Source organism: Cervus canadensis, chromosome 21 (assembly GCF_019320065.1).
Source record: "Cervus canadensis isolate Bull #8, Minnesota chromosome 21, ASM1932006v1, whole genome shotgun sequence".
Classification (NCBI taxonomy): Eukaryota; Metazoa; Chordata; class Mammalia; order Artiodactyla; family Cervidae; genus Cervus; species Cervus canadensis.
In genome coordinates this window covers 54,693,313-54,716,379 of record NC_057406.1, presented here as the reverse complement: position 1 = coordinate 54,716,379, position 23,067 = coordinate 54,693,313, and the positions used below count along the sequence as shown (strand labels likewise).

The 23,067-nt window shown below is 41.5% G+C and overlaps 1 protein-coding gene across 4 annotated transcripts; it reads right to left on the bottom strand.

The window, feature by feature from the left end:
- Positions 1–1,417: 1,417 nt before the first annotated feature.
- Positions 1,418–20,458, bottom strand: FBXO7 (F-box protein 7). 4 transcript variants are annotated; one of them, XM_043441348.1, is made up of 9 exons: positions 20,043–20,458; positions 16,028–16,322; positions 11,451–11,678; positions 10,045–10,186; positions 8,909–8,992; positions 6,598–6,693; positions 4,599–4,775; positions 4,237–4,274; positions 1,418–3,354 (listed from the first exon to the last, which is right to left on the bottom strand). In XM_043441348.1, the coding sequence occupies exons 1-9, from the start codon at positions 20,162–20,164 to the stop codon at positions 2,965–2,967; spliced, it is 1,572 nt and encodes a 523-aa protein (XP_043297283.1). In that variant the 5' UTR covers positions 20,165–20,458; the 3' UTR covers positions 1,418–2,964. The 4 variants fall into 4 exon arrangements, with proteins under 4 accessions (XP_043297283.1, XP_043297286.1, XP_043297285.1 ...); XM_043441351.1 differs by having other exon boundaries at positions 16,028–16,170; XM_043441350.1 differs by lacking the exon at positions 20,043–20,458 and adding an exon at positions 19,815–19,945.
- Positions 20,459–23,067: the final 2,609 nt, after the last annotated feature.

Sequence of the window (23,067 nt, the reverse complement as noted above, 5' to 3'; positions counted from 1 at the left end):
TATGGGAGAGGACTAAATTTTCGAGAGGACTGCAAATTTAGGTGTGTGACACCCCGCTGGTATCCTAAACTGAGAGGGATCTGTCCCATGGGCTAGTAAGTCTGAGATAAGGTTGGGAAGTAGCATCTGTTTCCTCGGGACACCAGCACCTCTCACGAACCTCTCCAGGACCACTCCACTTCAAAAGGACCGCATTTTGACAACTCCTGTTTTATAGTACACGGTGCTTCTGGTTATCACTACATCCTTCCATCCCCACTACACACACACACACACACACACACACACAGCGCATCCAAACAATGCACACACATACCACACACAGCGCATCCTAACATTATAAGACCATGAAGAGGTGTGCTGGAGAACCAGTTTTGGACCCATCAAAATTTCAGGGTGACTCTTCCAACCTAGACCCAATTAAAGCCATATGGCCTCTGGTGGACACTTTGTTAAAAGTTAAGCTATAGCTCAGATACTACAAAATACCACAGGAAAAAGAAACTGTCAACAGCCCTAATCCTTTACCTGTATATTAAGCTACTAAAGGTAACATGGCCTCTGGAAAATCATATTATTGGCTGAACTTTCTTCACTGTGATGGGAAAAAAACACAGTACACACGTGTAGCGAAAAAAAAGAAAAAATTCACGTGTACATAGGACTCTGACATTCTTGCAGCACACAGCATTCCAAGCCATTTCCTTATATGCAAAACCGATTTTTAAAAAAGCAGGAAGACGGTGGCAATATTCCTATTTTCTATAGATACTAACAGTGTTTTATTCCTGTTTTGTGATTCAGACTTTAATCTGTCACTGTAGCATGTTTCTATAGTTGTTTGTATGCTATTTGTGTTTGACCTTTTTCTTGTTGTAGGCAAAATAAAACTTGAATTTTGTGTATTTTAAGTCTTAAAAGCAAAATATTCTACAAATGATGAGGCTTTCTTTGCAGAACAAGTACCTGAGCAGCACTCAAAGCACTGTACTTTGTTGTTAGAAACGTTGTCTACTTACAGCTTAGGCGCCAAGTATTCAAAACACAAGGAAAAAGAACCCAAACTCCGCTCCAGAAGAAGCCAGAAACAGGAGTCCCTAACAACCCAATGGTGGCCAAAAAGCAGAGTTTTGGAGCCCAGAGCCTGAGGAGCAGCTGCAGAGACGGGGGAGGGGACTGAGCTGGCGGGGGTCCATTCACCTCACATCCAGTCCAACCAAACTGGCTCTGCTTGTGTTCATTCCATAAATCAGGCTTTTGCAAATGATTTCATGTGAAGAAAGGGTGCCACTACAAAACAAAAATAATCCCCTGCAACAATCTGATGACAGTGAATAGCTTCTCTGATCATTTTCAAATGTCCAAGTAATATTGTAATATTACATATCTTTCTGTAATAAAAGTCAAGACTGCCATGTAATTTACACTTAATATTTTATTCTGGTGTGGAACATTATCAATGTGTAACCTTCATTCTAGATGGTAACTGAGAGAGGGGATGTCAGGAACCATATTCCCAAGGCCAACCCTGTCGAGAAAGTAACCTGTGAGCCATACCACCCCTGGAGCTTTAACAATTAGGTTGGTGCAAAAGTAATTACAGTTTTGCATTGTTTAACATTGCTGTTTGATATTGCAATATTCTTAAATAAATGTGGTTATGTAGTATACCATTTTAATGTGCATTTCTCGCTTTATGTTTTTTTGCTAATGACTTGCTTATTTTATATTTTAAGACTAGGGAAATGATGTTAGATGAAAAGCTAATTTGAGTGATTTTCTTATTCAAGATGGGTCGAAAATGGGTCATCAAGCAGCAAGAACAACTTGCAACATCGACAACACATTTGGCCTAGTAACTGCTAACACAGAGCGCTGGGGGCTCAAGAAGTTCTGCAAAGGAGACGAAAGCCCTGAAGGTGAGCAGCACAGTGGCCAGTCATGGGACGCTGACAACCACCAACTGAGACGATCATCGAAGCTCATCCTCCTACAACTACAGGAGAAGTTGCTGAAGAACTCAACATCAACCATTCTATGGTCATTCAGCATTTGAAACAAACTAGAAAGGTGAAAAAGCTCGATAAGTGGGTGCCTCATGAGCTGACCAAAAATCAAAAACATCGCCATTTTGAAGTGTCATCTTCTCTCATTGTAGCAACAACAAACTATTTCTTGATCAGACTGTGATGTGATGAGCAGTGTGTTTTACACAGCAACTGGCAACAACTAGCTCAGTGGCTGGACCGAGAAGAAGCTCCAAAGCACTTCTCAAAGCCAAACTTGAACCAAAAAGATGATCATGGTCGCTGTTAGGTGGTCTGCTGCCCATTTGATCCACTACCAAATTTCTGAATCCTGACGAAACCATTACATCTGAGATGTATGCTCAGCAAGTCGATGAGATGTACTGAAAACTGCAACACCTGCAGCTGGTACTGGTCAACAGCAAGGGCCCAAGTCTCTATGACAACATCTGACCACATGTAGCACAACCAACACTTCAAAAGTTGAAGGAATTGGGCTATGAAGTGAAGTTTTGCCTCATCTGCCACGTTCACCTGACTTCTTGCCAACTACCACTTCCTTCAAGCATCTGAACAACTATCAGCAGGGCAAACGCTTCTACAACCAGCAAGTGGCAGAAAATGGTTTCCATGAGTTCACTGAATCCCGAAGCATGGGTTTTTATGCTACAAGACTTCTCATCTGCAAAAATTTGTTGATTGTAATGGTCCTATTTTGATTAATAAAGATGTGTTTGAGCCTAGTTATGATTTAGAATTCATGGTCCAAAACCGCAATTATGTTTGCACCAACCTAATATGTCTATAAAAGGTTTCTGTAAGTCCATGTCCCACCATCGCAATCAGAAAACAGCAGAGGTAGCACCCCAGCAAGATGACATCTGTAGTTTTAAAGAAACAAAACCAAAACAAGCTCCAGAGTGAGGTAACAAATCAGTCACATGAATGGTAGCCGGCTGTCAGTTGGCCAACCCCTGCTGGGTCTTAGGGGAAATCTGTCATTGGGGCCACCTCGCCCTGGCAAGATGGGGTTAGGACCTGGAAGTGGGCCCATTGGGTCAAAACGTGGTCTGAGTGGAGGGAACTGGCTGGGTGTCTCCCCAGGCCCAGGGATGAGTGAATTGATTGGGTCCCCAACATAGGGAAGGGTTAGTCTTTGATCATATTCACCACCAATAATTCCTGGAGGGAGGAGAGAACTGGGAGGGAAAGGCCTGGGGTGCAAGGGGCTGGGGTAGAATGGAATGGGGTGGGGTGATGATGGCAAGAACATCACATGCCGCCCTCTCTGGGCTTCTTTTCTCTGTTTGTACCTCTTCTTGTACAGCTGCAGACAGATAAGAACAAACATAATGAGTGAGTTGGACACTTCCCCAAAGTTCCAGTTGGCTTTCATTGAACAGATGCATATACTTTTCTTTTCCCACAGTACGGAGGCAGACAAAGAACTTCTACCAGTTTCTATCTGCATGAATAAGGTAGTAGCTGTGAACACAATGCCAAAGGAACTCTAGTCTTTAACCACACTGCAGCTCAGCAATTGTGCCAATCTGGAGTAACAACACATCCAGAGAAGGGATAAATGAGTGACATGTACTCTCAAGACTGCAATCTAGCACTCTCAAGCTGATATGAATTGCACGTCAGCCTTTCCTGAAAATGGAAAATTTAAATATTTGTTGAAAATATCATGCCATAGAATATAAAAAGTTACGGTATTGGCGGGGAAGGAGGGGAGCAGTCAGTACTTAAGTTCACTTTCTCACCTAAATTATGTCCCTAGTAGACCTTAATTTAAATAACAAAATAGATGACTATTTCAGAGGGTGGAACATAGTCCTATCTGCAAATAAAACAATATAACTTATTTTTTTCATAACTTACTATTCTAACTAGCCGAACAGCTGAAGACTACTCCAGCACAAAAACAACTCAGTTTTGTTTTGTTTTGTTTTTACTACAAACAGGGAGACTATATTACGTAAAGGTGAAAACAGTCATCATGCTAAGATTTTTTTCCTGTGTAATTACAAGACACTAAGGACAAAGTCTAAGGTAAAAGTTGAAAACATTTTCATTTACTAAAAATTAGCAATAGACTCAAAACAGATTGTATTATAATAAAAGTGGAAAATATGCCCTTAACATGTTAAATTCACTAGTTATTTCCATGCAACAGACATCAGCCTTGGTATTTACAAATACCTACTTCTTTCCAATCTGTGTCTCGACCTCTGACGCTACCATCTACAAAGAAAACAGAAAACGTAAGGATTTTAAAATGTTTCATTCATCCAGCATTAAACCTGTCTTACCTCAATTTTCTATACTAAAAGAATCTACTTGGTCTAAAAGACTGTACTTGCAGAGAACACAAACATGAATGAGGAGAGCTTTGGCGGCACAGGCAGTGGTACATGAGGCTTAGAATCTCTTTATAATAAGGCTATGCTATGACTATTTCCTACTCTTAAAAAAAAGCCCACAACTTAAAACTTCTGGCCAGCTGAGTAATTAAGACCTCGGTAACAAAGAACACTTTTCTTGTTAACATGCCATCACGGAAATCACCTCGAAAATCCCGCAGATACAAACACCTCCACAGAAGTTGATCATTTGAAGTAATATAGAGGTCACGACAAACTGCAGACAGAGACAGAACAGAACGAACATCCAAAAGTCGGAAGATCCGCAGTTTCAGCTCCAATGGGAGGACTACCAACCCAAATACATCTGGTAGGTTCAGTGCTAAAAGGAAAAAGAGAATAGATCTCACTGAGTAAAGAAGATCCAGTTTTCCTCACATCAACCAAAGTGGCCAGCTTTGTAGAGATGATAAATTAGATGGTATTTTCCAGTTATCCAGGCATAAGTCATCTATAACAAACTTTTATCCCCTGGTTGACTATATTACTACTACTAACTCTAAGCCCCTTATTCTCTTTATGTTTTACTAGAGAGACAAAGTACTTTGTAATACAGATCAAATGAATAACTATGACAATTTTTAAATACTAGTCAATGGCCTCCTTTGTTTCAAGATAGATTCAATACAACAAAAAATTCTCTACTCAACTACAGAAAATGGATAATTCATTGGCTTTTACAATTGGTTCCCAATGCTGCCACTTACTGTATGCCTTTGGACAAGTTATTTAAGCTCCAACTCAATTTCTCATCTGTAAAATGGGTTAATACTACCTCCCTGAGTTGAGAATTAAATGTGTAAATACATACAGAGTGCTCAGAACAATATCTGGCAAGCAATAAGCACTTGAGTGTTAGATTACTATTATTTGATATCTAGCAGGCTGAAAAAGAAGGGAGGAAGACAAATTCAGAAGCAAAACCAAGAAAGGAAAAGAATAATATATTCCAAAGTCAAGTGACAATTATTTTATTATTATTAGTTACTTTGAATATAGGGATACTATTCTCCATTAGCAAAGATAACCAAAATCCAATACAAGGTTTTAAAATTCACATTATTCTTTTCCCTCACCATCAACTGAAGAAAACTATGGTTGTAACAGCCTTGGCACCATGCCACTTGAGACCTAAAATACTATTTTTCTACATACAGAGAGCAGATAAAAGTCACATATCTGGGGGGGAGGGAAAGAAAAAAAAAAAAAAAAAGTCACATATCTATCTCTAAAAACCTGAAATTATTTATCAGCCAAAGACTGTGGTAGATTATGACTCCACCATATTATTTTCCACCCTGTATTTCCCCATCCCACTATCACGAGGTTTGGCCATTTTCACTTGTTTTGTCCACTGAAATGAGAGTACAAGTGGCATACTATTTCTGAATTAAAGCTTTAAGAACCAACACAAGGTCACTGGTCCTCTTTCCCCTGTGCTACAGAAGAGCAAGTCCTACATAAGGAACTCTCACCACTTTTTCAGCTAAACCTAACCCACACACACATGTACCTGAGTGAGAAATAAATGTTCAATTTAAGTCACTAAGATTTTAAAATATTTTTTACTACTGATAAAACACAAAAAGAAAGCTTATTAATACAAGTATTTTGAGTGTATTATAAACCTTGCTGAATTACAGTTTCATCACCTATAAAATGAGAATAAAATCCACTTCAAAGTTGTTAGCATTAAGAATGCACGTCAAATATCCAAAGTACCTAGGCACAGAGCCCCAATAAACAGCTTTTTAAAAAGCAGACCTAATTTACAGGCTATAGATTATTTATATATGTATTTATTGAACACCAATTATGGGCCAGACCCTGCGCTAGGCCATGAGAATACATAAGTGAGTAAGACATATTTCCCTGCTTTCCGGGTAATTCATAACCTTAGGTGAAAAGAAATCATGTGAAAAATTATGATACAGTGGAAGAAGGGCTATAATAAAGATATGTATAAAATGCAGTGAAGAAACAAAGAGGACGTGAATAGCAATTAAGGAATTAGCATTTAAGCTTAAAAGAGCAGAATTTCACTAGGAGCAGAAAAGAGGGAAGAGTCACATGTCATCCTTAAACATATGTGAACTTCAGATTCTTTCCAGCCCTTCAGCCTGTGATGATTTATCATTTCTCACCTTGCCGGGTAAAAGCCAGAAGAGGATACACCAGCTGGTCTTTGAAGAGGCGAGAGAGTTTCTGAAGATCTTTGTATATCATGGCTACATTTTCCCCTAGAATATTTTTTAAATGAAAAGTCAAAACACAATAGCAAATGGAAAACTTGAAATGGTGTCCTCTGCTTCTGCCAAACCAAATCAAAGTGCTAAGTAAGTTTTCACAAATAATTCCTACATAAAGAGAAATGAACTAAAGTCTTCAGTAGAAGAGGAAGTATACACTGTAACTCTGAAGGCTGAATCCTCTTTAAACAAAATCTTTAATGGACCTACTAAAGATGTGATTAGCAATTTATAAATAAAAGAATAAGTAATAGTGCAGAGCATATACTAGGTACTATACTATAAACCATAGTAAAAATGATTTAAATTACTTATCAAATGAGCAGCATACTCCTACCCAACATACAAAGTACATACTGAAAATACTAAATTAACATAATCCACAAACTGGTGGCTTCCCTGATGCCTCAGGCAATAAAGAACCCGCCTACAATGCAGGAGACGCAGGAGCCGTGGGTTCAATACCTGGGTCAGGAAGATCCCCTGGAGGAGGGAAATGGCAACCCACTCCAGTATTCTTGCCTGAAAAATGCCATGGACAGAGGAGCCTGGTGGGCTACAGTCCAAAGGGTCACAAAGAGTCGGACGCAACTGAAGTGACTTAACACACGTTCACATAAACTTGTAATCTAACGGTATTAACTTTCTTCCTCCTTTTTTACTTCCTTATTCCTTACTTAACATAAATCAAATAATTTGAGTGACATTCCTATAAACACTATTCTTAAAAAATAGGCTCAGGAGCCAAATCTACTCCAATCCTAAATTCTACTATTTATTAACTCTGTGTCCTTGAAGTAATTTAACCTCCTCTAGACCTGTTTCCTGATCTAGAAAATGGGCATAAAAACCTCTACTGCTCTAATGTAGAGTATTTATACTCCCCACAGTAAGGACCTCCATAGTACAGAGATGAACATATACTGTTGTAGCCAAGGACTCTCAAGTTTTTCTGGTCTTAATGGTAAGACCATCTATACAGATTCATCAGTCTAGTTCATGCATTCTCAAAAGAAACAATACTGCCTCCAACCAAGCAAAAATCCTAGCTATTATAGTGGTTTGTGACCCTCCAAAGGGCCACAGTATACAAACAAATATATAGTGTATCTATGAAATTAAAATTTCATGAAGGAGAATGATTTGGGAGTTGGGGTGGGGGATTGTGTACAAAGCCTCCTTAGGGGATTGATAATGAAAAAATGGTTGAGAAACACTGACTTGGTATGACATGAATTGTTCACAGACCGTTAAAAATACATATTCTGAGGTCTCCCTTTCCTATCAACTTCAGTTCATATAAGTTAGTCTCTCAGAGTCTGATCTCCCCTGGGAACTGACAAAAATAAGTCTCAAGGCCTTCAAAGCGAAAATCTAGATCTAGGTAGCCAACCCTAAAAGACAGTGCTGTAAATGCCATCTCCCTGCTATAATGTATCACACCAGTCCCCACCCCCCACCCCCCACCCCCGATTTTAAAACCCGCCTGAATTCACTATGAAGACAAAATGAAAAATACATCCATAAAGGCACATGTCCAACAAAAAACAAGTACTCCAAAAGATTTTAATTCCCTTCCCACCTCATCTCTTCTCCTTCAACTGCCTACCTGTCTGTTACACTTTGGGTTTAACTGACAAAAGAAAAACTATCTTCTTTGCATCTATTAGTATTATAGAATACAAGCAAAATCACGCCTAGAATAAAAACTTTTGAAGTTACACTCTGTATAAAACAGTAACCAAATTTATGTTAAGTTTAAGCAAACATTTTGAGTACAGTTTTTCTTTTAATGATCTTCCATAATGAAGTTGTATTGTATGGTTTCCACAAAACACAGTTCCTCTCCATACTGGTTAAATACAATGCTAGAAAAATCCAAAGATTTAATTCAGAAATTATGAAGTATCAATCCTGTGTAATGATTATATAATAGCATCATTCCATAATGATGCTAAATATAGTTTGGCAGTATACTTATATTTTATACAGCGTAATGGCAGTATAACTATAATTTAGCATCCAAGACCCTAAGAGAAACAGGAAAGAAACTGAAACTCTGTAACATTGTCGTCAATTTGCTTTAGGCTCATCCAGAAATTTTAAGTCTTTGAACATTATCTTTCCCTTGTTTTGTTTTTTTTCTTTTCTTTTTGCATGAACCTCTTAAACCTTTATCCCAAAAGCTAAATCATGGTTACAATACCTGATTCTTCTTTGCAAATAAAAGATTCTGGCAGCAGCTGCAGTCTTTTCACACTTCTAACCTCACTGTTGATTTTTAGGGTAGCTGAAATAGCAAAAGAAAGATGATGAAAAAGTTTTGTCATTTCACCAACTGCTTCACTTTTTCATATGGACTTGCATTCATTCCCTTGCCCCCAATTACAGACACATTGTACAAACAAACTGCTCTCTGCGTGTTTCCTTGCCTCACAGCGAAGCCCAAAGTGCAAACCTGCAGTCACGTTAAGTAAAACACCATTTTAAAAACTACAGTAGACACCTTTATATGAAACCCACTAAGTACTACCAACAGCAGCTTATTAATAATTGAAAGATATGCAACAAGGTTAATAGTTAAACACAATACAATCATTATTTGTAACGAGGTCACTAAAAACTCCATTTATTTTTTATTTAACCCTTGGCAAGGAGTCTTCCCTTGTTTATTAAAAGCATCCTGCTAGCTTTCACAGTGTCATCTCTCTCTAGACCCAGAGGACCAATACTCTTGACGTCATCAGAAGGTTCACTTTTTAATCCTGTACACAAAGGTGCACTTCATTTCATTCTGTGAAGGAGCCAATGATGTGCTTCGGCACATGTGCACTAAGCAGGATGTCTCGGGCAAAGGAAAGATTTAAGGACACACTGCTCCTTTCAAAGACCCAGGCCTGGAATGCTCCTGGAATGGCTGTCAGCCGTGAAGTCCACAAGCAGCTCATTTGTCAAGAATCAGTAAAGGAACAAACATCAGAAACTAACACATTTAGCAGCTACTCTCTATATTAAGTACCTTAAGACCAGTAAATAAAGGTTAATATATTGTTGAAGTGTTGCTGAGCTGTTTTTATAAGAAACTGAAGCAAAACTGACCACCTCACATTCACTCTTTGATAGCTGTGACCTTGCAAGTTAGGCTGTGACGTAGTAGTATGATTAGCCCTGTATTCTGTAACCTTTTGGCCCCCGTGTGATTAGTGGCCTGGGGATCAAACAAATTTGAGAAAGATTCCTAGCCATACTGTGACAGCCAATCACTGAAGTGGCTGTAAAGTGTTCGGAGCGAAACCTGTAAAGATCCATAAGCTAACGAGCATGACTCCTCCAGCTAGTTACCATTTATGACGACGAGGTTTCCCAAAGGCACACAGGTGAGCGCAGCAGAGCCGCCCTCGCAGAGAGGGTGCATGTACTGCAGCTTATACACGCCCCCCAACCTCCAGTTCTCCGGCATGGACACAGCTTTGGCTTCAGTCCCCTGGGCAATGACATGAAATAGAGGGAAACAGGTAATGAAGGACAGTGCGCTACTCTCAAAAAAATGAAAAACCCAAGAGGTCCCTAACCTGTCTGCAAATAAGCATTCCATACAGTCCCTTTAATAAAGTTTGTCAAATCATTAATAAAACTGTGAAAGAAAGAAAATGTTACATTATCCACCATCAAAAGTTTGGTCCAAATAGATAAAATATCAGAGATAGAGACTGAATTCTCACTTGAAAATTTCACTTCCATGCCTAGCAGAGCCATATCATTATTCAAGAGCCCAGCTCAAATGCCATTTCTTTTGTGAAGCCTTTTTCAAAACAAATCCTTGCTGTCATTCCCACCCTCTCACCCCCTAACATTCTGTTCATATTTCTATTGCAATGCTTCTATTATCATAATACATTGTAATTTGCTTTTTACTTGTTTCTTTCCCCCACTTACAGACTCCTTGAGGATAAAGACTGTCCCAGTATCTGTACATTCTAAACCCTGACTCAGTGCATGGCATGGTCCCCATGTTCGCCGATCACTGAATTACTCTACATTCTGGTTACTCATAACATGGCCCAGAATGCTCACTACTATCTCAGGCTCCACCCTAGACTTATTCAATCAGAATCAGCATTTAATAAGATCCCTTAGGTATTCTTATGCACATTAAAGTTTGAAAAACTTCTGAACGCTCTCCTTCGTGAATCTCTGGCATGGCATCCTCCGTACATACACGTTTCTCCTACCATTTGTCCAATACAGTGAGGCAGTCTGCCACCTGTCTTTCTGCTCCATGGGACGGTAAGCACTGCGCCCGACACTGGCAGGTACTTGTCTAGCAGATGAGGGTGAATGAATGTAAGCAACAACAGCTTAAGGTCAGTGTCCCTCTTCCTAACTGAATCGTGTTAAGGTTAGTGGCAATTCACAGAACCACTAACATAAAAAATAACGCGGTGAGCCATCTATCTAGTCATACACAATCCACACGCACTGACCACATTTTATACATATCATCATATAAAATCTTTTGGGTTTTTTCAAACCATAGATGTCATCAATTCTGTAACACTAACTAAAAGCTGACAAGGAAATAAAGGAGGAAAAAAGGAAGGAGGGAAGGGAACATTTACTGACTGCCTACTGGTATGCTCAGCATTGTCTTCAACAGTTTACATTAATACCCAGACACATTTAAGAAAGAAACCTAGAACACGACCCCTTTTCTAGCAGGAAACTTCTGTTCTCGGCCGTAATCTCACCTGAGGTATGTAACCCGACTCCAACATGAGAAGATGTATGGATACTATCAGGGCATCGCAGGGGTTCCAACAGTCAGCTGACTGATACAGGATCTCCAGTGAATGTGGCACTTGCCCTTCCACTGATTCGCTGCAGAGCATTGGCTCTGTGGGATAGAAACCTGCGCCCTCCTCCACATCCACAACATCTGGAACTGGCTCAGCTTCCAAATGCTGACCAGGCCCCAACTGAAAAGGATAACAAAAACAATGAATTCATTAAACAGACTTTCATTTATTCACAGTATATTTTGTATCCTAAGTGAACTGAGATTAGAGCTCAGAGCTCAAGCACATTACTGAGCTCAGAAATGGTGCACATTTTCTGTGAGGGCTCCTAAACCATGAATAAGCCTGCAATCTGCTCCTCCCTCCTGAGTATCTTGTGTGCAGGCTCAGACAGTCGTGTCCAGCTCTTTGTGACCTCAGAGACTGTAGCCCACCTGGTTCCTCCGTCCATGGGATTTTCTTTGATCTCCATTAATTTTGGAAGGCAAGTTATGACCAACCTAGACAGCATATTAAAAAGCAGAGACATTACTTTGCCAACAAAGGTCCGTCTAGTCAAGGCTATGGTTTTTCCAGTAGTCATATATGGATGTGACAGTTGGACTATAAAGAAAGCTGAGCAACAAAGAATTGATGCTTTTGAAGTGTGGTGTTGGAGAAGACTCTTGAGAGTCCCTTGGACTGCAAGGAGATCCAACCAGTCCATCCTAAACGAAGTCAATCCTGGGTGTTCATTGGAAGGACTGATGCTGAAGCTGAAACTCCAATACTTTGGCCACCTGATGCAAAGAGCGGACTCATTTGAAAAGACCCTGATGCTGGGAAAGATTGAGGGCAGGAGGAGAAGGTGATGATAAGAGGATGAGATGGTTGGATGGCATCACCAACTCAATGGACGTGAGTTTGGGTAGGTTCTGGGAGTTGGTGATGGACAGGGAGGCCTGACGTGCTGCAGTCCATGGGGTAAAAAGAGTTGGACACGACTGAGCAACTGAACTGAACTGAACTGAATTTTGGCTGATATGCCAAAAACCTGAAAATCATCCTAGACTTCCCCCTCAACCTTATAAGCCCCACTTCAACATGAGTAGTCGTCCAAGTTCCACTGAATCTATCTCCTAAGTCTCGCTAAAATCTGCCCCTTTCTACCCTAGTGGTACTTCAGACTCATTTATCTCCTAACCTCCAGGAACAGCCTCCCCAGGTATCCCTGGACTCCACTTTCTTGTCTCCCAAGACACTCCACCCACTACTGCCAGAGTTTTCTGACAACCGAGAATCCAATTATGTCCTACGTCCCAGCTTAAATTCTTGCCAGTACTTCCCCTATGCAGACAGCACCACCAGGCGTATATTGTGCCTTGGAACGTGACCCTAAATACTCTTAGGAAAAGAGGTCTACAGTCAAATGAGTATGGAAAATGCTACATGTCACAGCCACCTAACCTCACCCTCCATATCCACAAAATACATTCTGGCATTATAAAGCTCTGAGAAGTCCAGGGAATAATAGAAAGCATGCCTAACATTTAACCAAGAAACACTATCCTCCTTCCTCCACACTCAACATCCCCGTAACACTTTTAAACTCACGAGACAAGTTTTCCACAGAAGACATGCTGAGAAATGCAAGTCTACAAAATAAAGTCCAAACTCCTAAACCCCTTAGCGTACAAGGCCCTTCATCACCTAACCCTTGACTCTGTATCAAGTTCACATTCTGCAGTCCCTCCCTCTCCAGTCTGGTATTCCTCCACCTCTTCAAGTATTACAGTAGACTATCTTTCTGCCTTGCAAAGGCCTTAATTACTGCACTTCACCACACTGTACTGCTATTTTCTGATTTCATGTCTATATCCTACCATGACAACAAGCTTAGAAAGGAAAAGACATGTCACCCACTTTTGTAACACAAGAACAGTACCTGGCACACAGTAGGTACCCAATAAATGCTTGCTGAATAAATGATGAAGGACAATATCCTACAATTTCATGTTTTTCAGTGTTTTCTAATTTACCCCAAACACAAAATAGGCAAGACAGATGAGGTCGCCTTTTTATACATGCTGTAATTTTGATTCAGATTAAATAATATAACCAAGGTTACCAGCTAACAAAAATTTGAAACAATCCAAGATCTCCAGACTCATAGTTCGGGGCTTTTTGATATAATACACTGCTTCAGTAAGACTGAGTTACCTACATTAATTTTACTCAGAAAGACTACTTCCTAGGTATGTGCTCAACTCTTAATGCAAAGCACATGTTTCTTCTTTTTAAGTTTATTTCCATTAGAAAAGGAGCAGAAGAAAGTAAAGTTACATTTTATGAGTAAAATAGTGGAAGAATGTAAGGGAGGGAGCCTGCCGGCAAACGAACTGGTCAAGAACGCAATTACCAGAGTACCTAGGAAAAAGAAGACTCAGAAAGAAGAGCAACAGGCTGTTCTTTCAAAATCCTTGAGGATCTGAGCCCTGATGGCTTGTAGAGTTCTACATTCACCTGTTAAAACCCAGGGGCCAATGACAATCCACACTACTTAAAAATGAGGCTCCTCAAAGGCTCCTTCCTTTGAGGAAGGAGAAAATGCTCATTAAAACCACTTACCTGACGAAATTATGAATTACAGGCATACCTGGAAATGTTGCAGGCTGGGTTCCAGACCATTGCAAGAAAGCAAATATTGCAATAAAGTAGGTCACAAAACTTTTTTGGTTCCCCAGTGCATATAAGAGCTATGTTTACACTATATGGCACTTATTATGTGTGCAACAGCATTATGTCTAAACAATGTAGACACCCTTAATTAAAAAACACTTTATTGCTAAAAAATGCTAACCATCATGTGAGTCTTCACTGAGTCATAACCTTTTTGCAATAGTAACATCAAAGATCACAGATCACAAATAATAAAAAAATATAAATGTCAAAATATTTTTAAAAATGACAAAAATATAACTAAAAAGGTATAAAAATATAATGACAAAAATGTTTAAACTATTGTGAGAATTACCAAACATGACACAGAGACAGAAGCGAGCAAATGCTGTTGGAAAAATGACACCAACAGACTTGCTTGATAGTTTCCACAGACCTTCAGTTTGTAAAAATCACAGTGTCTGCAAAGCACAATAACACAGGTATGTCTGTATATACGCTCTTTGCTTCTTATGCCTAACTTCTGGCCATTTATTATTTACTGACAGACGTGTGGGAGAGAATATATGTGAGAAGAATGTTTTTAAAGGTTACCCCAGGCTAATATGCAGATGACACCACCCTTATAGCAGAAAGTGAAGAGGAACTAAAAAGCCTCTTGATGAAAGTGAAAGAAAAGAGTGAAAAAGCTGGCTTAAAGCTCAATATTCAGAAAACTAAGATCATGGCATCTGGTCCCATCACTTCTTGGGATAGATGGGGAAACAGTGGAAGCAGTGTCAGATTTTATTTTTGGCTGCAGATGGTGATTGCAGCCATGAAATTAAAAGACGCTTATTCCTCGGAAGGAAAGTTATGACAAACCTAGATAGCACATTAAAAGGCAGAGACATTGCTTTGCCAACAAAGGTCTAGTCAAGGCTATGGTTTTTCCAGTGGTCATGTATGGATGTGAGAGTTGGACTGTGAAGAAAGCTGAGCACCGAAGAATTGATGCTTTTGAACTGTGGTGTTGGAGAAGACTCTTGAGAGTCCCTTGGACTGCAAGGAGATCCAACCAGTCCATCCTAAAGGAGATCAGTCCTGGGTGTTCATTGGAAGGACTGATGCTGAAGCTGAAACACCAATACTTTGGCCACCTCATGTGAAGAGTTGACTCATTTGAAAAGACCCTGATGCTGGGAGGGATTGAGGGCAGGAAGAGAAGGGGATGACAGAGGATGAGATGGCTGGATGGCATCACCGACTCGATGGGCATGAGTTTGAATAAACTCTGGGAGTTGGTGATGGACAGGTGGCCTGGCGTGCTGCAATTCATGGGGTCGCAAAGAGTAGGACACAACTGAGCAACTGAACTGAACTGAACTGCAGCTAATAATGACATGGGAGGAAGATATCAAAACCCTCTGGTGAGCTTATCAAACTTTACACCCACTCCATGAGAACCACAGGCACTCTCTGAGCCATCCTGATATAAATACTTATCGTATTCTTCATGCATGTGGAAACGGGAAAAAATGTTTAGCACCACCTCTCTAAACAGATCATTTGTCACGTCATTGACAAGTGAGTGGACAAGTGACTGTAATGCAATTTAGAGCTAATATTAGCATCTGAAACCATACTCTCCCTGTTTCTCTTTAAAAAATTCAATCAGTACTAGATGAATTCCCAAATACAATGAAATAAGGAATGTATAAATCAACTATACTTAATAAATAAAATAAAGTAATTAAAATTTTAAAAAATTTCTATAAGAATATAATCTTCAGCCTACTGATGGTAATCACCCTGACTGGTACAGAATTCAGCTGAGCTATTCCGTATGGTTTATCAACCACTCTATTTCTTGTTTTGATATTAATACCCACCATACTGTCCTCATTCCAGACTTCAGATTGGGCTGCCTGTCCTTGGAGTGAGTCACGCAGTCGTGCATCCTGCATGCTGGACTGACTGCAGCTGGCGGCCAAAGAGGGTTGGTCATTATTCTGGAGTGAGGAATGCTCTGAAACTGTGGATGAAGGTAAGTTAGCTGCTGCAATGTCATCTTCAAGAATCAAACATATCAAGTCCCCAGAAACAATCCCATATGAAGCCAAGGTCTCTTCATCTCCAGTGAGGGCATCCTTGTTGTTCAGTGTAATTGCAAACCGGGTATCGGAACTGCCAAGAAAGATGAATAAGGACAGTAAGAGCTACCTATTGCCATCAGCCCCGGTATAATACATTTGAAACATACACAGAGTACACGGTATGACCCCAGCAATACTAAGAAAAACAAAACAAAACAGAGATAAAGAGAAAGCCAAAGTCTAGGAAAACTATCAAAATTATTTGTTCTTCTCACTAAATGCCTATGTTACAGATTCCGGCCTGAGGGATAGGATCAGTAATTCTCTATCATTAATCCATGTTTTCATCAATTCTAAGATATATGCTTTTTTTATACTTTGTCATCTTTGAAAAAAGGATGCATCTTAAAATTGATGACATATCACAGCTTAATGGACAGCATTTTTTCATTTAGTGTGACTTAAGAATGTGCATCTCAGGGCTGATGCAACTGAGAGTCAATGAAATATATTCTTCTCAAAATACAAATTATATCACATCATTCCTCTGCTGAGAACCCTTCAATGGCTTCTATTTGACCTTGGAATTGGCCTTAACATGGCCTCTAAAGCCCAGCATCTGACCTACCCCACTCATCCTCTCACCCACTATTCTCCATCTACATGAGCTTTCCACTCCTTCCTCTAAGACAGATCAATCTCACTGCAGCCTCTAGGCCTATGCATCTGCTCTTCCAGTTCTTCAAATGACTGATTCTTTCTCACCACCCAGGTCTCAACCCAAATGTCACCTCTTGAGAGATGCCTTCTACCCAACCTCCATCACTCTATTCCATTCTTGTGCTTTACTTTTATTGTAACATCACTAATTGAAACTATCATTTATTTGCTTATCATCTCTCTTCTACACCCATACCACTAGAATTTAAGTTTCATGAGATTGAGGACCTTGTCTATCTAGTTCAAAATTTCATCTCCAGCACTTGGCAAATAAAAAGTATTTATGGAACAGATGTAACCAACAAACATTAGGTGAAAAGATCAAGATGAGGCTGAAATCAGAGCTAACTATCCAATATCCTTCCATGATAGTTAGCTTATGAAGGTTCCAAAATACTAGACCCATGTCCTAATGAATATGCATAATCACAAACAGTTAGATGAGTGCACACAGATGACTGAGTATAAATTCATCCCTCTTGACTCAGTAAGAGGTCCACCCTTCTCTCTGAGGTCTTATTTAAAGTCCTTTATGTGGAAAAAGTGAACTCTCTCAGTCATGTCCGACTCTTTGTGACCACATGGACTGTAGCCTACCAGGGTCCTCCGTCCATGGGGTTTTCCAGGTAAGAATACTAGGGTGGGTTGCCATTTTCTTCTCCATGGGATCTTCCCAACCCAGGGATCAAACCCAGGTCTCCCGTATTGTAGGCAGACGCTTTACCGGCTGAGCCACCAGGGAAGTCCCTATTATGTGGAAGACTACACAAATCCAAAAACCCAGTGCTAAGCAAGCTAAGAGTTCAAATTAGGCTGAAGTAATGAACTCCCATCCTTTCTGCATCACAGATTATCTGATCTTCAGAGAATAATCATTTCATTACACACTGGTGAGGAATAATTAACAAACCATTGTAGAACATTTTATGAGACATTTATACTCAGCAATGCTAACTTCATTAAGTTTTTGAGAGGTTAACAAAGGATGAAGTCCTTTGAAAACTGTTCTGTTTATTTTTAAAAGTGCTCCCAGTAATTCATTTATGTTTTTCTTTCACATGTAAATACACATTTTCTTACCAATTAAAGTGTCTTTGGTACAGAAATTACTGAAGCTTTAGAAACAACTGCTGCTTATGAGAAAATAAGTAGCTATGCCTCTGCTTTCAAATGTTTTGATAAATGTTGAAAATCAGCCAAGTGCCCAGAAAAACAACATCCCATTTTTAGCAGGAAAAAAAGAAACACCTCAAATGAATTGTGTTTATGGATGATTTGTCACAGCATAAGGTTGGTTTTTTAAAATGATAATCTAGCACAATGTTCGTTCAAATATCGATTCATTAAAAAAAGTAAAGAATTGTCTGCTTAATAAAATGTCGGCCTCCCCTCCCCTTTAGTAAAGGACCTACTTCTAAAGTAACATATGGTTTTCGAGGAGAATGGTTAACAAACAATCCTGTTTTCTGACACTGTGGGGGGGTAAAATGAACTTCATCAGGAAATGCCATCCTAGAAACTCCAGGCCTTTGAGAATTATTTTATGGCAATCTCAGATCCACTTGCTCAGCAAGGACACTTTAAAAGTAATAAGGTCTTATGGACACATTTTTAAACTGCCCATTTATTATAAAATGAACATACTGTCAGAAGAATGAATTCACTTTCACAAGCTGAAGCTTACATTCCTTCCGGTTAACCAGCCTCAACTGTAAAAACAAACTTGAAAGAGAAACTAACTTGGGCTCTTAAGTAAACAAAGCTAGTCATATTGGGTTTCACATCCTTTCCAGATTGTCCCACCTAATTAAAAAGTAATATGTATACATGTATACAAGCTATTTTTAAAAGAGAAGTTAATTTTGATAATTTGTGGTGCGGTAATGATACCAGCATGCAAAACACTTAGGCTTAACATCAAGAAAAAACAATAGACGTGTCGGACAATTACTATAACACTTAAAAGGAATTTTGTCAGTATCCCGTTTTCTGTATTTATGTTTTTAATTTGGAGGGAAAAAAGGCTTACTTTGGATGTAATGTCCTAAACTGAAAAATGAAAGGGTGAGTTCATAATAAAACCTCATTTTACTGAATTTCCTAAAAATAAAATGGAAGTTTATGAAAGTCTTACGAAAGGAATCAGTTAGCAGGTTTTCTTTTGAAGAATTCACCTAAAAAGCCCCAATGAACACCTTTGTATTTTTTCTCAGCACACTGAAATTCCAAATTCACTAGCTCAGTATTTGAAGAGGACCACCCTCACTTTTGTCCCTCTACTTCCATGTTATGGTCTCCAGGATACCCAGGATAGCCTCATCTGCAACCCCATAAATAAGAGAATTCGATCCGTTATTTCTCAAAGTCACTGTCCCCAAACTGCAAGCTCTCCGGGGTCATCATAAAGCCAACGTTTACCATAGTTTGCCTTTAAAAAAAAAAAAAAGGCAACATCTTGCCCAGGAAAATAATATTATTTGAAACAGACCGACACGCTGCACTTTGCAAAACTTTCCAGCGGGGAAGTCAAAGTGCCCACAGCGGCGTCTGGCAGGTAAACACTTAAAACAGAGTTTTAAGCGGACTGCAGGCTGGTAGTCTGAAAGCAGCGGTACAGGTTACAGGTGGCCTCGTATCTCCAGACGAGATACGAAGCAGGTTTTTAACTTCCAGCACTTTACAAACTTTTTCACTGAAATATTCCGACAGCTGGAGATGGTGAACTTAAATCCCTGGGAGCCTGAAGAGGTTTAACCTAAGCCAAACCAGTAATTTCCCAGCTCACATCTCAAAAGACTCGGGAATTTTGCACCTTAGCCTCTCCCTGGGTTCGTTTACTGCAAACACGGAAGCGAAGGCTCACCCTCGGGACGCCGGGCCATGACCTCCGGGAGCCGGGACCCCGCGAGCTGCAGCCCTCGTTCCCGCTCCCCGCCTGGCCCACGCGCGTCACAGTCCTGGGGTGCGGGCCCCGCCAGGCCCGCTAGCCGCCCCGCCTCACGTGACCGCCCGGGGCGGGCCCGCGCCACTGGGCGCGCCTCCCCGCCCCGCCGCGTCCCCACCCCCCACCCCGCCTCTCCGCGGCGCCTACCTGTACCCCCAGGTGGGCAGCAGGGCCTGGCTCAGGTGCGCGCGCAGCTGCCCCAGAGTCGGCTCGGCTTCTGGCATCTCCAGCGGCCAGGTCCGCTTCTGAAGCCGGACCCGCAGCTTCATGGCGGCCGCGAGAGGACTCAGCGGCCCGGACCCCCCGGGCGGCGACGGTAACTACGGAGCGGCCGGGGAGCTCCCGCCTACTGCGGCCACTACCGTAGCTATGGAGGTGTAACCAACCGACCGCGGACCCCGCCGAGCTGGTCTCTGGAACAGGAGCGCTCCGCCCCTTCTCTTGAGGGCGCCCCCTGGAGCCCACCGGCGAGCAGACCTCTGGCGGCCCACACGGGTCCAGGCCGCTCGGGAACTCACGATCGATGACTCGGCGCGCAACGGCGCCACCTGAGAGCGCGCGATGAATTCTGCGCAGGCGTGGAGGCCGCCGCGGAGAGCCGCGCTCTCGGCACTGATTCAGCGGTGTCACTTGTCTCCGCCTTTCCTAGAGAACGTTAATGCGGAAAGGGCTGCTGCAGATCAAACTACTCGCCGCTCCGCAAGGCCAGGTGTCCTGGTTCTTACTCCATTTCCTCCGTGGCTCCAGCACCATTCACACCCATCAGCACCTTAGGTTGTTTCCCACGTTACAGCAAACTTAAACCAGTTTGTAGGGACTTCCTGGTGGCCAGTGGCTAAGATTCCGCGCTCCCAAAACGGGGCGCCCGGTTCAGTCCATGGTAAGGGAACTAGATTCCACACGCGGCCCAGACCCAGCGCGGCCAAATAAATAGTTATTAAAAAACAAACAAACAAACAAACAACAACAACAAAAAAAAGACCATTGTAGCCGGTGATCTATGTCGGAGAGTATATTGGCAACCTGTCGCTGCCTAATAATCGCCCCAAAGCTTAACCGCTTAGGACAACAAACATTTTTCACACAGGTTCTGTAGATCGAAAATTTGACTGTTTGGTTCTGTCTTGGTCTCTCGTGAGATTACAGTCAGGATGTATAGGTCAAGCAGCCTTGACCTGCAGTTATCTGAAATTTTGACTCGGGCTGGAGGATCTCGATCGCATGACTGTTGACCTTGGTTTTTTTCTGTTGAGACCTTAGTTTTTCACGCCATGGTCCTCCCCATTGGGCCGCTTGAGTGTCCCAAGGGCATGGTGACTTCCCTCAGAGCCAGTGATCCCAGAGAGACCAAGGCAGAAGCCACAGTGTCTTTTATGATCTCATCTCAGAAGTCACATACCATCACTTCACTCGTTCAACCAAGACTTCATTGTGGGAGAATCAACCCGAAGGCGTGAATACCAATAGACACGGATAACTGGGGTCCATTTGGGAGTCTGGGTACCACAGAGGGTCTGGCAATAATGACGATGAGGAAAAGAGTATTGTCACGTTCATCCTTGTATAGATAGCCATTTTCCAAATCATAAAAAAGTTGAATAACGTTTCTTCCAATAGGTGGCAGCACTTGTCCACATTCTGACCTTCATTCACTCGATAAATACCTACTGATCACCTCCGTTGTGCCAGAGTATCCTAGGGGCTGAGAAGACAAGTTCCTACCCATGCAGAGCTTACAGAGAAGTGAATCAACTTTTGTGGTAGAGCGTAAAAAGTGTCTTGTTTATGATAGAGATAAGAACAATCCTGGGGACTGGGGTACATAGGGAAGGGTGGTTGGCCCAGAAGATTCTTGAGTGGCAAGCGATGGAATTGAGAAAGGAAGGATGACAGAACCAGGCTTGATGTGGCCAGAATGGACACAGTAGCTCAGTGTGGACAGAGTGGGTATATCCCAGATAAAGAAGAGCCTAAAGCTAAGCAAAGGATTTGGGACACATCCTAGAATGCATAGGAAGCCATTGAAGAGTTTTAAGCAAGGGAGGCTTCATCTATCAGAGTTCTTAGCTCTGAGCAATAGAGACTGACTCTGACCAAACAGAAAAGCAGCAAATGAAAAGGATAATGGATAGTTTTGGGATTCTGGGATGGCCTGAAGAAGTGACTCCAGGTTAAGCTTCTAGGAGGATGCTCAGAACCACACTGAAGAACTGGCCTGATGAGGAAACTATTTTGACTGGCAGTCGCCCCACCCCATCCTGGATGGAAGCTGCCATCACCGCTGCCAGAAACCGCTGGGGAATGGCTGCCACCTCCAAATGCCGCATGATTTTACACCAACGAAATGCCAAGCTTCCAGAAGAACCTATATCCTCACCTCACTCACTTTGAAATTGAAACTTCAATGCATCTGGGATGCATCTGCTTGAGGGAGACTGAGGCATGGAAACAGGGAAACTCCTGGCCTGAGGAGACTGGAATTTAGAGTCTGATCTCTTTCCTTGGGGAAGCAGACTTACAATATTTTAATTTCCCAAACGGAGGAAGGCAGTTCCAAAGATGACAGGAGGCTGTGAGTCTGACAGGTGGGTCAGATCTAGATATGAATCTGTCCCTGGTAGAATACGGGCGAGATCAGGGTTTCTCAAATTCTGCACTGCTGATACTTGGGCCTCACAAGTCTTTGTTGTGCAGAACTGTATATCTTGTACCTTGTAGATACTGCTATTTAGCAGTATCCCTGATCCCTATCCGCAAAACACCAAGAGAACCCCCCTCCCTCAGCTGTGAGAACCAAAGATGTCTCCAAATGCTGCCAAATATCCACTAGGAGGAAACCACTGGATTAGAGACCAGCCCAGTTAGACCAGCCCATTCCAATGGGCTGGAGTGACAGTGGGAATGGAAACTGGGATGGTCTGGGAAGATGTGTCAGAGGTAGAAATTATAGAACCTGAGAAATGGCTATGTTTAGAGACTGTGGATATGATTTGAGCAAACTCCAGGAGGTAGTGAAGGACAGGAAAGCCTGAAGTGCTGCAGTCCATGGGGTTGCAAAGAGTCAGACACAACTTAGCGACTGAACAACAACAAATCAGGGTATAGCTTCAGCTACTCGAACAGAGGTCTGAAATTGTAGTGACCTAAGCAGGATATGGACTTCCGTGGTGGC